This window comes from Trichosurus vulpecula, chromosome 8, assembly GCF_011100635.1.
Source record: "Trichosurus vulpecula isolate mTriVul1 chromosome 8, mTriVul1.pri, whole genome shotgun sequence".
Lineage (NCBI taxonomy): Eukaryota > Metazoa > Chordata > Mammalia > Diprotodontia > Phalangeridae > Trichosurus > Trichosurus vulpecula.
Window position 1 is genome coordinate 31805493 of NC_050580.1, and position 13349 is coordinate 31818841.

A 13349-nucleotide genomic window follows, 5' to 3' on the forward strand; every position below is an offset into this window, starting at 1 on the left:
TTTGTTTTAATCTTTGTTCCTGAAATTTTCCTTGTGTCATAGCCCACTTTGCTATCTTATTACTGAATAAGAGTGTATCTAATAAAGCATCTTTCATCAGGCCAATAGTTGTAAAGGATTCACCATTTGTGCTAGCTGCTGAGGTAAGATAGAAAGATAAAAAATTCTTAGTCCTTTCCCTAAAGGAATTTATGATTGCTAAGGGATGTTGCAACACATACACAGGTAAACGTAATACAAATTAGAACATGGTCGTGTATAAAAGAGGGATCCCAAATAAGACAAGATTGGGTGAGGGAGCTGATTTCCAGCTGAAGAGATCAGGATGAGCTTCCCCAAGAGCTGGAAGGGCTGGGGTGGAGACCATGAGCAAAGGACAAAAAGTATACTGTGTGTGGGATATGTTTGAAGGGCAAAGGTCCATTTTGATTATAACTTAAGAGGGTGTGAGTAGAGGAGTTGATGTTACAGAAGGCCATAAATTTCAGGATAAGGAGTTTTTACTTAGTGTCATAGGCTGCAGGGAAACAATGAAGATTTTTGATGAAGATTGGCATGATCATAGGAGAAAAAACAGTATTAAAATTAACATATTAAGAATATTAACAGTGGTGCGCAAGATGAATTGGAACAGCGAATGAATGAATGAATAAGTATTTATTAAGTGCTTCCTAAGTGTTGGGAGTACAAATACAAAAGCAAAGACAGTCCCTTACCATAAGGAGCTTACATTCAAATAGAGAGAGACCACACATTGAGAAGTAGTGGCCAGAGATTAGTATTTTGTCTTGGAAAGGTACAGGGATATTGAATAGAAGAGATCTAGAGGTTGGTGACGGAGTTGATTTGATTATGGGACAGTTTAAGGTTTGGAGGAAGTGAAACAGATGAGTTAGGCCTAAATGGAGTGGATGACTGAGGCAGTTGTTCACCAGAGACCCCATGGCAGGACTTCTAGAGATGAAACCATTATGTTTCTTTAAGGCATGGTTGAGATGGTGAGACTAGTGATGGAAAGACCTTGTAGGAAACTCTTTGTCATAATCCAGGGGAAAGGTAATAAAGGTGGTGGCAGTGAAAATGGGAAGCAATGGGGAGAGGGATGAGAGACATAGAAGATATTGAGTACATTGTGTGGAACGAGGCTGAGGAGGTCATCCAAGATGACTCACAAGAGCACTGATTTGGGGAGATTGGTGCTGCCATTGAGAGTGAGAAAGAAGAGCAGGTTTAGGGGGAAATCATAATTAATGGACTTTAAGAGCCACGAAAGATCTTGGAAGTGAAATGAGTTGAAGTCATACAGAAAAAAGTCATGCCATGAATGTAAGTCTCTTCCCACTTTGTTACATGCCCCATTAGTAATTCTACAGCTCCTTGAGTCATCATCTTTACCATCAGGTCTTTTAGTTTACAGAAGGGACTAAATATGATTCTTTTAAAAAAAAAACAAACCACTCAATTCTCCATTGGATCTGTGATCTCATTCACTTGGAAGCTCTCTACAGCTATGTAGAGTCTATACAACTCTTGTCCATGGGGTCCACCCAGCCTGCTGGAGGCCTCACTTTCTTCTGACATCGCAGGGCTACCAGTGGAGCCTCTGGGTGTTCGCCTGTCATGGAACCAGCCCATCTTCCCTTCCTGTCACACCTTTCTTTGATCCCATCTTTACATCTTCTTTGAAATTGCCCATTGTCCATAAGTATGACCAGATGAAACAGATGGACAGTGACTGGTCATCTAAATTGAACAGGAGGAGGAAAACAGGCTGAATTATCTTGAGGAAATTACAGAGCTCCTCTTAAGGACTCCATTCTTCCTATGGAAACCACAGTTCATCTTAAGGCCCATACTGTACTGGCAGCAAGATATGGAATACACCAATCTGAAGAATTAAAAAATAGCACAAATAGGTCCGTGGAGGGATGCCTTGTGTGTGTGTGAGCAGGCTTCAACATGTAACCGAATGAGGAGCTTCGAAGAACAGGAGTTTAATCTGATACCGTGTGATTGATTTCTTATAAAAATGGAGTACAGCATTTGTAGTGGATAGAGAACTGGTCTTGAAGCCAGAACAGTCTGACCCACCTTGGCTGTGTGTCCCTGGGCATGTCTTAAGCCTTCAGAGATCATGCTGACTTACAGTGGGAGGAGGGAGTTTCCTCATCAACAAAATCACGGGTCTCCCACCATTTCAAAAATGAGAATATTGGATTATTTAAAAAATCAATTGAGGATTCCAGATAATTGAGTTCCAGTTAATCAGAGGTTTATTTTAAGTAAGTTAGACTATGATTTTTATTCACTTGTTTCATTATTAAGTTGCTTGGTTTTTTTTTTGTTTGTTTTTGTTTTTACTAAACTCTAGACCTTTGTTGAGTTGGTTCCGTATTTTGATTTCATGCTTTTAGATTGTGTTAATTTATATGCTTAATATATACTCATTTAGGTAAATGACCTTCGTAAAGAATTAGAAAGCCGAGCTCTTAGTTCTAAAGGATTAAAATCCCAGTTGATAGCCCGCCTGACAAAACAGCTGAAAGTAGAAGAACAGAAAGAGGAGCAGAAGGAGTTGGAGAAATCTGAAAAAGAAGAGGAAGAAGAGGAAGACAGGAAGTCTGAGGACGACAAAGAGGTATGGCCATGGTGCAGAGTGTTGGGGTCTAGGGTGTATGTGTCAGTCCGTTCATAGGCGCTCCAGGAGGATTGTACATGCCTGCATTTATTTCTAATCCTAGCTACTTCTTGGTGCCGGTGGTAAAGAAGTATCAGTGCTGTCAGTAGGGCATCTCTTTGTGGCCAGTCTTTTTGTGGTGAGCCTCCCCACGTATCTCGAGGCTGGGCCTGGAGTAGTCACTGTGAGTCTCTGCTTGAATAGGAACCAACAGGGCTTGGGTTGTGCTGGCAGAACTTTCAGGAGGATTTGTAAAATTTAGGTGTAGAAAGCTAGTCATGGAGTGCTTTTGTCTCCACCCCCTCTCAGGGAGTGGGTCCTATTCCAGTCTTCATTGCCTTTTATTGTACTATAATAATTTGGTTAGATTGGGTCTTCAGGTGAGTCATGAACTTACAATGTAGTGTGGTCAGGCCCTCTCAGCCTTAGTGATTCTAACTTCAGAAGCATCACCTTTTCAAATAAACATGACAAGCAATTGAACTCTCTTTTGAAAGGGTAACTATACAAATACAGGCTTTTGGGAAAATCAATTTTGGTTGGTTTCTGTTATCTTGAATTTATGATTTATATCATACCACACTCCTGCTCAACACGTTCCAGTAACTCCCTGTTGCCTCTAGAAAGTGGCACAAGTCCCCCTGTTTAACCTCTGGAGCCTTTCCTTCATCATCTCACGGCAGCCTCCATTTCTAGACAGTCCTCATTACTCCCCCGCACACCCTGTGGTTCAGCTTAACCATGAGACGTGTTGTCTCTCCCATAGAGAGCTCCATCTGCCATCTTCATGCTTTGGCACAGGCTGTCTCCTGGGCCTGGAACACTCCCTCTTCAGCTCTCTGCCCGTTAAAAGCCTTTGCCCTCTACAAAGTTCAGCGCCTCCTCCTCCTACACAAGACCTTTCCCTCGAGCTGCCAGTTTCTCATCTCCTCTCTTCCTCCTTGAAAACGTCTTTGAATCTCTTTTGATTCTTCTTCTGTGTGCATGTTATTTCCCAATACAGAATGTAAGCTCCTTGAGGGTAAGGACTGTTTGGTTTTGTCTTTGTATCCCAAGCACTGTGTTGAGTGCCTGCCGCTTTACTACTCATTGATTGATATGTGTGCTTTGCTGTGATGCACATGGTTTACAGTAGGGTTTCCTGTGTCTTTGGGAGGTGAGATGTATACCAAAACACCAGCAAAAAGTGAAACTGAAATAGGTGGAGAGAAATGTAGATCTGTGATAGTTGGTATCTTTTGTTAGCCTCTTCTGTGAGTTTGTTTCTCTTGTCAAACTGTTGGTTGGGTCACAACAAAGAACGGTAAGAAAATTACATCTTGTCTTTTGGGGTCATTTGGCTCAGGAACTTTTCTTCTTCCTAAAGACTGCCTCTTTTTGGTAACCCTCATTTGATACGTGATTGCATGTTTGGCTTTTAAAAATAAAATAGGTTTATAAACACAATTTGAAATTTGAAACACGTAGGAAGAAGAAAGGAAACGCCAGGAAGAAATGGAGCGTCAGCGCCGCGAAAGGCGGTACATTTTACCTGATGAGCCAGCCATCATTGTACACCCTAACTGGGCTGCAAAGAGCGGCAAGTTCGACTGTAGCATCATGTCTTTGAGCGTACTTTTGGACTACAGACTAGAGGATAACAAAGAACATTCATTCGAGGTAATTTCACTTTCATTTTGTCCCTTTTTAAACTGACAGGTGTTATTTAATAGGTTGAGGGGGGAAAGTCTTTGTTATTGCACTACACGTGGAACTTTTCATACTAATGGGTTGGCTTTATTAGCTCTTTTCTATCTGTCATTTCCTTGTACTGTTCTACATTGCTTGTCATTCTAAAACAACTTAGCAACATGCAGTTTTGTTTTTACTAACGAAGTACCAGAGCTGAAGAATTATAAGGTATGTGATTTAGCTTATAAAACTTTTTTATATTGGGTGTCTTGCATTTAGCCAAATGTTAAAAGGTTTACACACCCTTTTTCTAAAATAAAATTGAAATTTTTCATACCTAAATTAGAATGGTATTCCTTAATTAAAACAAAATGGAACAGCATTCTCAGACTTCTTGGCATAAGGATAATGTACTATAAGTTAATGGTATCGACCTCAAATAGAAGTAGATGCCTGCAGGCCACATATTGACTTTAGAAAGCCACAAATTAACATTATGTATATTTGTATAGTATTGTATTTTTATTTACTTTGTTAAACATTTCCTATTGACCTTTTAATCTGGTTTGGGTTGCACCACTAGCTGCAAGTTTGACACTTTCTCTCTACATTCTAAAACACTGTGTAGCTTTATATTTTGGATCCATGGAATAGCAAGGCCAAAATTCTATCATGGTATCCATCGTTTGGGCATAATCAGTTCCAAACAGAAGTTTTTATTGTACAAGGTCTCTCTCTTTTTTTTTTTTTTAATTTATTTTTTTAGAGGGGGTGAAGGCAGGGCAATTGGGGTTAAGTGACTTTCTCAAGGTCACACAGCTAGTAAGTATGTGTCTGAGCTAGTAAGTGTCTGAGGCTAGATTTGAACTCAGGTCCTCCTGACTCCAAGGCCAGGGCTCTACTCACTGCACCATCTAGCTGCCCCCACAAGGTCTCTTTCATAATCTATGCTTGTATTGGATCCATTATACAAATCTTGATCTACCAGACAGAATGGAGGAAATTAGGGGGAAACTTAGAAAAGAAATTTGTTTTCCAGATGGATAGAGTTCTTCAAGGAGAAGAAAGAATCGAAACGAGAGAATATTCATTCTGCTCTAGGGCATTAGACTACTTTCTAAATAGCTTTTGTTGTCACAAATGTCTAAGATCCCTTTTCTAGGAGCTGTTAAGGATCAAAGATGTGAATACATTGATCACGGCAAGGTGGGAAACATCTGTGTGGCTCCAGTGAAATCCTTTGACTTCTGGATTTCGTTTTGATCTAAGATTCCTTCCACTCTAAATTCTGTGACCCTGGGAACTCATTTTCTTATAGAATAAATAGAAGAAACATCCACATTTGCCTTGCATACCAGCTCCCAGTTTTGAGGGGTTTTAAGTTTTATAACTCCTGGTTATTTTTAAGTACCATTCCTGGGCTTAGTCAGACAAATCACTCCAACTAAGAATGGCCATGGCATACCACAAAATTAGCCATAAATATCATAGTCTTGGTCACTTTAATATTAAACATGCTACATCTCTTCTCTTTATTAAGTGCTTCATCATTGAAGAGGGACCATATTAATCCAGTTCTCAGATACATTTACTACATGCCTATTATGCTTAACTATTCTTTTTTGTAATTAATGCTGGTTTCTGTCCACGTAAATAAGGTATGTTTCACTTGGTCTGTGTCATATTTGTGGTTAATGAACTTAGAATATATGTTCTCTTTTTAGATTTTAACTAATGCATTGGATTTTCATTTTTGTTTTATTAAATTCTCTGTTATAGGAGGATACACATTCTGGCTAATCAAGTGTTGATTGAGTTCCATGTTTGTAGCTAGGGTACCAATTTTCAAATAATTAAAAAGCCTTTGAATAATATTTGAATTCTTCAAAAGAATTATATAATGAAGCATACTTAATTTAAAACTGCATTAAACATAAGCTAATCTTTGATTCAAAACACATCAAGATTTTTCAAGTCCATAAGGTTATTATGAATGTCAGCTGTCATTATAATCTAGGTGCTGGGTAGAACTATATTATGAAGATTTATTTTCAGTAGACTCTTGGAAGAGGCAACTGTGACTATGCTGAAAACTAAGGTTACTCTTTTTCTGTTTAGCTGAATATTCTTTGTTTTAATGTCCAAAGGAGAAGACATTTTAAAAGGATTTTTGTTTTATTTTTTACATCTTTGTGTAGGTTTCATTATTTGCCGAACTCTTCAATGAAATGCTTCAAAGAGATTTTGGTGTCCGCATATATAAATCATTAATATCCCTTCCAGAAAAAGAGGATAAGAAAGAAAAGGATAAGAAAAGCAAAAAGGAAGAGAGAAAAGAGAAAAAGGAAGACAGGGATGATGACATTGACGAGCCAAAGCCAAAAAGGAGAAAATCAGGAGATGAGAAAGATAGAAAAGATGACCGAGAAGACAGAAAGGTCTGCCATTTATTTCCAGAATTAGCAAAATATATTTGGATATTCCCGCTTTGTACTTCCTCCTGTCTAACCTGTCTTTTTCAGGATTCTGAAAACTTTAGTTTTGCTTTCTTCCTACATTTTTTATAACGTAGAAAAGTTCAAAATGTTTTATGTGCTCACTACTGTTCTTTCACTTAACAGTCTTGTCTAGTTTTCTTAGTATATTTATTCTTGTGCATCCCCAAAAATTTATTAGGAAAAGAACACTTTTTTCTCCAAGTAAAATAATAACTTACTGTTTAGGATTTGGCGAGATTGCCTCTTGTTTAATTTTGAAGCGTTTTAATTACAGAAAGAAGATAAAAGAAAAGATGATAAAGATGATGATGAAACTGAAGAAGATAATAATCAAGAAGAATACGACCCCCTGGAAGCTGAGGATGCTGAAGACGAGGAGGATGGTCTGTTCTTCTTTGTCCATTTCTAATTACTTTCAGTATTTGAAAGCATATTTTCTGCATGCATTTAAGTGACTATTTTCAAATTCTGTATTTTTAGATGTCATAATACATGGCAAGGATTATTTATGCTCTCTGGCATATTATTTTTGCTACATCATATTTTACTGATAACTAATTTGTTCCTTATCCATAATGAAAAAAAAAATCCACCTTGAAAAATCAACTAGATTATGGGAAGTTTATCACCAAAATCCTCGCTTCATAGGAAGAAGCTTTCATAAATTTGCTTCTATTTTCTTCAGATCATTTACTTATGGCTTTTTTTTCTCTTCAGACTTTCTAGCTCCTTAACTGTACTTTTCTTCCTGGAAAGATTAAAAGCACAAATGGTATTTTGAATAAATGCCTGTATGTGAGCATACCTTTAGATAAAATAAACTCTGCTTCTACTGACTAGAACAGTTAGAAACAGCCTGTACTTTAGAGCCAATGAAAATAAACTTCACAGCAGTTGAGTACTCATGCAACATCATACCAGTATGAAACTGTGGAGCCAACATCAGAACACAGGTCTTCTGATTCTTCCTCAAATTATTAGGCTCAGAAGACTTAGAGCTGGAACGAACCCTTGAGGTCATCTCATTGAAGCCCCTTATTTTACAGGATACTGAGAAACAGAGATATGGCTTATCCTCCATCCTCTGGCACCAGATCCTAGGTCTTTCTACTGGTGATTTTCATCTCTATTTTTGGAGTAGATAAACCACATCTGGGCTTAGAACATTATCATGTATTATAGGTATTTGTCCCTAATTTGTAGTGAACTTTTGAAATTCTGTAATCAGTTTTGGGCTGTGCTTGATATGAGAAATTTCTTGCTTTTTAATCTCTTCATCAAATGGTTTATGTGGATTGAGTAATTTGCACTGAATACGGTATTATTTCCTCATGCATTTTTTGATGTTTTATTTCTCATTCCCCATTGCAAGTGTGTCTTCCTACTCATCCCCCTAGTACTCGTAATATGCAAAAGAATGTGTGCAATAAGCCTATTTTTAATGACGTTATTTTTAAGAAGTCACAAATATCATTGCTATATACTAGATCTTTTTGGAAATGATTGTTCTAATTTGATATTAGAAAACAGAAAAGTCATTTCTAACCCTACTGTTAGATACTCCTATTATTTAATTTTTGCTTTGATTGCTTTGATTTTTTATTTATTTGAGTTTGTGTTTTTGTTTTGATAGACCGGGATGAGGAAGAGATGAATAAACGGGATGACAAAAGAGAGATTAATCGATATGGCAAAGAGAGAGCTTCTAAAGATAAGGTGCTTCAAAGTAATAAAATACTCATTTAAGAAATAGTTCGGCTTCTAGGTTATCTTGCTCTTTATATAACAGCTCTCACTTTAGTAGAACATGTTAACTTGAACATTTACAGATTTTTAATTATTGGCTTCATTTAAAATTTTCTTTAATTAAAATGTCACCTTTCTCTCCATGGCTTACTTTTCTACCTATTAAACATGTGCTTCAAAATAAGCCATAGACCCGTAGAGCATTATTCAGTTGTCTTGCTTGGGGGCAACTAGATAAAGTAGCTCAGTTGTTGAAGCCAAGAAATACTAGTTGAACTTTCTACCTCCCCCAACTGTTAGACCCTTTTTGGTGTTCTTGAAGCACTGAGGTGGAATTTTGGGCATTGAATGTCCAAAGCAGGGGTGGGGCACCTGGGACCTTCAGGTTCCCCACCCCTGGTCCAAAGTATCTCATACTTTTAAGGAAAGGATTTCCTTGTTAGCATTCATTTGGTAACATTTTGAGGCAAAACAGCTATCTACTGCCACCTTCACTTGTCCTTCCTCTTCTTTAGGAAAAAGACAAGACACAGATGATTACAGTGAACAGAGATCTTTTGATGGCATTCGTTTATTTTGATCAAAGCCACTGTGGTTACCTGCTTGAGAAGGATATGGAAGAAATACTATATACTCTCGGGCTTCATCTTTCCCGTGCTCAGGTAATTTGTTTTAGAAATATTTAACAAAACAATTTTTAGAACTATTTAACAATAAAACCTTCAGACATGTTTTTAAAGGACTCTTGTAAGCATTTTTGTACATAATCTACATCTTGGAGTATTGGAAAAAAAAGAGCCTGACTCTCCTAGACAACTTAAAGATTTAATTTGTAGTAGTAAATCATGCAGAGTAATTCTCATAGCAGATCTTGCAGAAATTTATGTTCCTTGCAAAGTCATTACACAATTTCTTTTTGTTTTTTGTCTTTTTTTTAACTAACAGGTTAAGAAACTACTTAATAAAGTAGTACTCCGAGAATCCTGCTTTTACAGAAAATTAACGGATACCTCAAAAGATGAAGAAAACCATGAAGACTCCGAAGCATTGCAAGAAGATATGCTGGGTAATAAAAGTGCAACATTTCAAAGCTTAAGTCTTCAGGCGGCATAGTTGATAAAAATTGGACTGTTTCTTTTTTAAATATTTGTTTTATGGCAAAAGAGTAACCACTTAAAAATTTGTACATTTTAATTCTAATATAGGAAACAGATTGCTGCTCCCAACACCTACAGTAAAGCAGGAGTCAAAGGTCATGGAAGAAAATGTTGGCCTGATAGTGTACAATGGTGCAATGGTGGATGTGGGGAGTCTCTTGCAAAAACTAGAGAAGAGTGAAAAAGTCAGAGCTGAAATAGAGCAGAAGCTCCAGTTACTAGAGGATAAAACAGGTGAGGAAAAGATCAGCCTGTTCCCCCTCTCTTCCTCCATCCTGCAGTTTGGTGTGAAATGCAAAGTCATTCCCCAGGGACTTTGTTAGCCGTTTATTGCTTGTGCTCAGCCCCTCTGACTTCTGTGCCAGCTTCACATGGAGGGCTGGAGGGCTGTGGTTTCTAAACCTCTGATCTCTTATAATCTAGGAGATAAAATTACTTGGGACCCTGTCACGATAGGGGTTTGCCCTACAACCTCTCGTTTTGTTGCACCTGCTTTAGAAATTCTGCCTCATTGGATTGTTGATTTAGAGCTAGAAATAAACTTAGATGGATCCAGTCCAACCCACTCATTACAGATGAAGAAACTGAGGCCAAGAGAGACATTTAGTGGCTTGCTCAAAGTCATGCCAATAAAACTGGAAGGAAGGAAGGCAGTGAGCCAGACACGTCTAAGTGCTGTAGACATCATCTAAATTTGATCCTTACTACAGCCACGGGGGTGGGGGGCAGGGACTGTTAGGGTCCCCGTGTACAGTTGACTAAATGAGCGCTTTAGCTTCCTAGTGAAGCTGCAGTTGCTGCAGGGGTGCTGATTGATCATTTGGAATGCCCTCTTTACAGGGGAGGACGAGAAGACTATTTTACATTTGGAAAATTCTAACAAAAGCCTAACTTGTGAACTCAGAGAAGTCAAAAGGGACCTTAGTCAGCTGCAGGAAAACCTGAAGACTTCAGAAAATGCAAATTTGCAGTTTGAGAACCAACTAAATAAGACAATCAAAAATTTATCCACAGTTATGGATGAGATTCATACTGTTCTTAAGAAGGTGAGGAGTTTTTACTTTTTCCCCTTTTGTTAGTTTTTTGTCATTTTTGCACTTTGTTGCATTTTATTCTCTCTCAGTTGGTGTATAGTATTTTATCGAGTGGTGCTCTGGCTACTTTTCTAATACCTTTATAACCCTCCTTCCATACAGCTTCCATCAGAAGTGGCCCCTCGGATTGGTTAATCTTTTCTAGGTGACACAGAGAAGGAAAATGTATCCTTAGCCCCTTCTTTTCTGCTCAGACGCATCTTTATTCTTCTCATTTTAATAAACCAGTATCTTGAGCATTTGTCATGCTCTCAGTAGTGTTAGAAGACAAGAAACATGAAGGCAGTCCTTGTCCTGCCCCAAGATGAGTATTACTTAGTTAAGAAAATTTACACACAAAGAACTATTAAAGGTAACATAATTAAATGCTAAATTTTATAGTGTGGGTGACATGCTGAATATTTCTCATTATTGTGGCACATAAAAACTGCTTATAAAATTCTCAAGCTCAGTTGCCATTTCTGTCATAACCAAGCGATGAGTTCTACCCCTAAAAACCATCTCACTCAAATCAGGAAGAAACAGACCCTCCATAGGAAAGAGAAACTTGCTCCCAGTGAGAGTGGGTTGCTGTAAGAGGATCGGCTGTCTAAGGGGCTCCACATCATTCAGTTTCTTCTCAGAAAAGTGAGATGATCATTTCCCAGAGATGAGATTTCTGCTCAATTTAAAGGTTAGACTTGATAATTTCTGAGGTCCCTTCCAGTGCTGTCCTTCCCTAGCTCAGCAGTCTGTCAAAATCCAAGGAGAGTAAATGCAAGTGAATAATGCTTCTAAGGCTTTTTAGTTCACATTGTGTAGCACCACAAATTTTAGAGAAGCATGTAATAAATCCTGTTATTTTCAAAGCTGTCCTTGTCCACATCTGTGCTTCCTTATGTTCTCTAATGTGTATTAAAAAAAAATTTTCATTGGGTCTCTTTTTTGGCATCGCTGTAATTAACTCTTTCACCTCATCTCCTCTCCCCCCCCCCAAAAAAAAACTGAGAAGAAAAGCGACCCCTTTGTAGCAGATAAGCATAGTCAAGCACAATTAACCCCCCAGCAACCCAAATTGTGTGTTACTTTCTGTACCCATCACCTTCTGTCTCTTGAGGTCCTCTGGAGGATGCAGTTGGTCATTGACATTAACGAGATTTCTTAAGTCCTTGAAAGTTGTTTTTCTTTATACTCTTACAGTCCTTGTACAAATTGTTCTCCCATTTCTGCTCACTTAACGGTCTTAATTCATACAACCTAATATTGTCTGAGATTCTCCTTTTCATCATTTCTTGTGGCACAATAGTATCCATTACATTCATGTATCACCATTTGTTCAGCCATTCCCCAAATTGATGGGCACCCTCTTAGATTCTAGTTCTTTTTTTTCCTTTTAATTCCCCCTTCAGGATTAGGAAGTTTGTTTTGATTGTGAGTATTCCCTCTCCCAGTATTATCCTTCCTTTTATCGTAACACTTCCTTTCTTTATTTTTCTTTGTTGAGTTTTAATGCATTTCCACACCATTCTGTATGTTCAACCCTTCTTTGTTCATTTTACATAAGAATGAGCTTCAGCCACTGTCCCCCCTTTCCTCTTTGTATAATCTTATGCATCCCAATAACTTCACTCTCAATACCCTTTGATGATACTCAGGTTTTGAGGGGAGACTTGTTTGTACTTCCCCCATCAGAATGTTAGCATCACCCAGCTCCTTCCAGTTGCTCAAACAAATTGACTTTTCTGGGTTTCTCTTGACCCTTGTGCTTGTATCTCAGAACTTGTACTCATCTGTTCTTGTCATCTGCTCAGAGTCTTTTTGTTCGTCTCCACCATTGATGCCTGAACTGGGGCTCTGCTCCGTGATGTACTTTTGGGTGGGTTGGCTGACTGTGCATCACTTTGGTTCCTGCATTGACCTACACCTCCCTGACTTAGTCCCTCCTGCATTGTTGAGGTTCAGAAGGCTACATCTTCAGTGCCAAGGGTCTCAGAGCCCCTCAGCATGGGCACTGCTGTGCCACTCTGGTGAGCCTCCCCTCTCACTGCCCTGGACGCGGAGTCTTGCACCTTTCCAGCCTAGTTCTGGTGGCACTAGGAGGCCACCAGCTTTGCTGCTTGTGCTCGCTATGGCTTCAGTGGCCATCCCCTTCCTATTGATTGTGCAGTTTTGGGGTGGAAGAAGTCACTTGCTAGAGTTTCTCATTGGACTCCTTTATCATGATTCGCTCTGGCATGATTGTCAGGTTTTTACTAGAGTACATTGTGCCATGGGAGTTGGGCAGTCTGTCTCCATACAAGCACCATCTTGGCCTGAAATCCCTTTCACTGGTAGTTTTATACTTAGGTGGGCACCTGGAAAAGATTCATACCAAACTTTTCTAGTTGACTCCGAGGTTAGTGGACCAATATCCAACATACTAGTGTTATCTGGTGTTCTTCATATCTAGTGCCTCCTTCTGATGTTTCATGTATTGTTTTTGTTTTGTTTGGGGTGGGGGGAGGAATGGTTGCCCAAAATAAATACT

General features: G+C 38.6%; 1 protein-coding gene across 1 annotated transcript in view; it reads left to right on the forward strand.

Moving 5' to 3' along the window:
• Window positions 1-13349, forward strand: part of CCAR1 (cell division cycle and apoptosis regulator 1) — a 53060-nt gene that overhangs the window by 39141 nt on the left and 570 nt on the right. Inside the window, exons 16-24 of the mRNA XM_036734674.1 lie at window positions 2453-2638; window positions 4145-4336; window positions 6547-6786; window positions 7121-7229; window positions 8480-8562; window positions 9108-9254; window positions 9538-9658; window positions 9798-9983; window positions 10590-10795. Of these exons, the coding sequence (XP_036590569.1) occupies window positions 2453-2638; window positions 4145-4336; window positions 6547-6786; window positions 7121-7229; window positions 8480-8562; window positions 9108-9254; window positions 9538-9658; window positions 9798-9983; window positions 10590-10795 (1470 nt within the window). The remainder of the gene's footprint in view (window positions 1-2452; window positions 2639-4144; window positions 4337-6546; window positions 6787-7120; window positions 7230-8479; window positions 8563-9107; window positions 9255-9537; window positions 9659-9797; window positions 9984-10589; window positions 10796-13349) is intronic.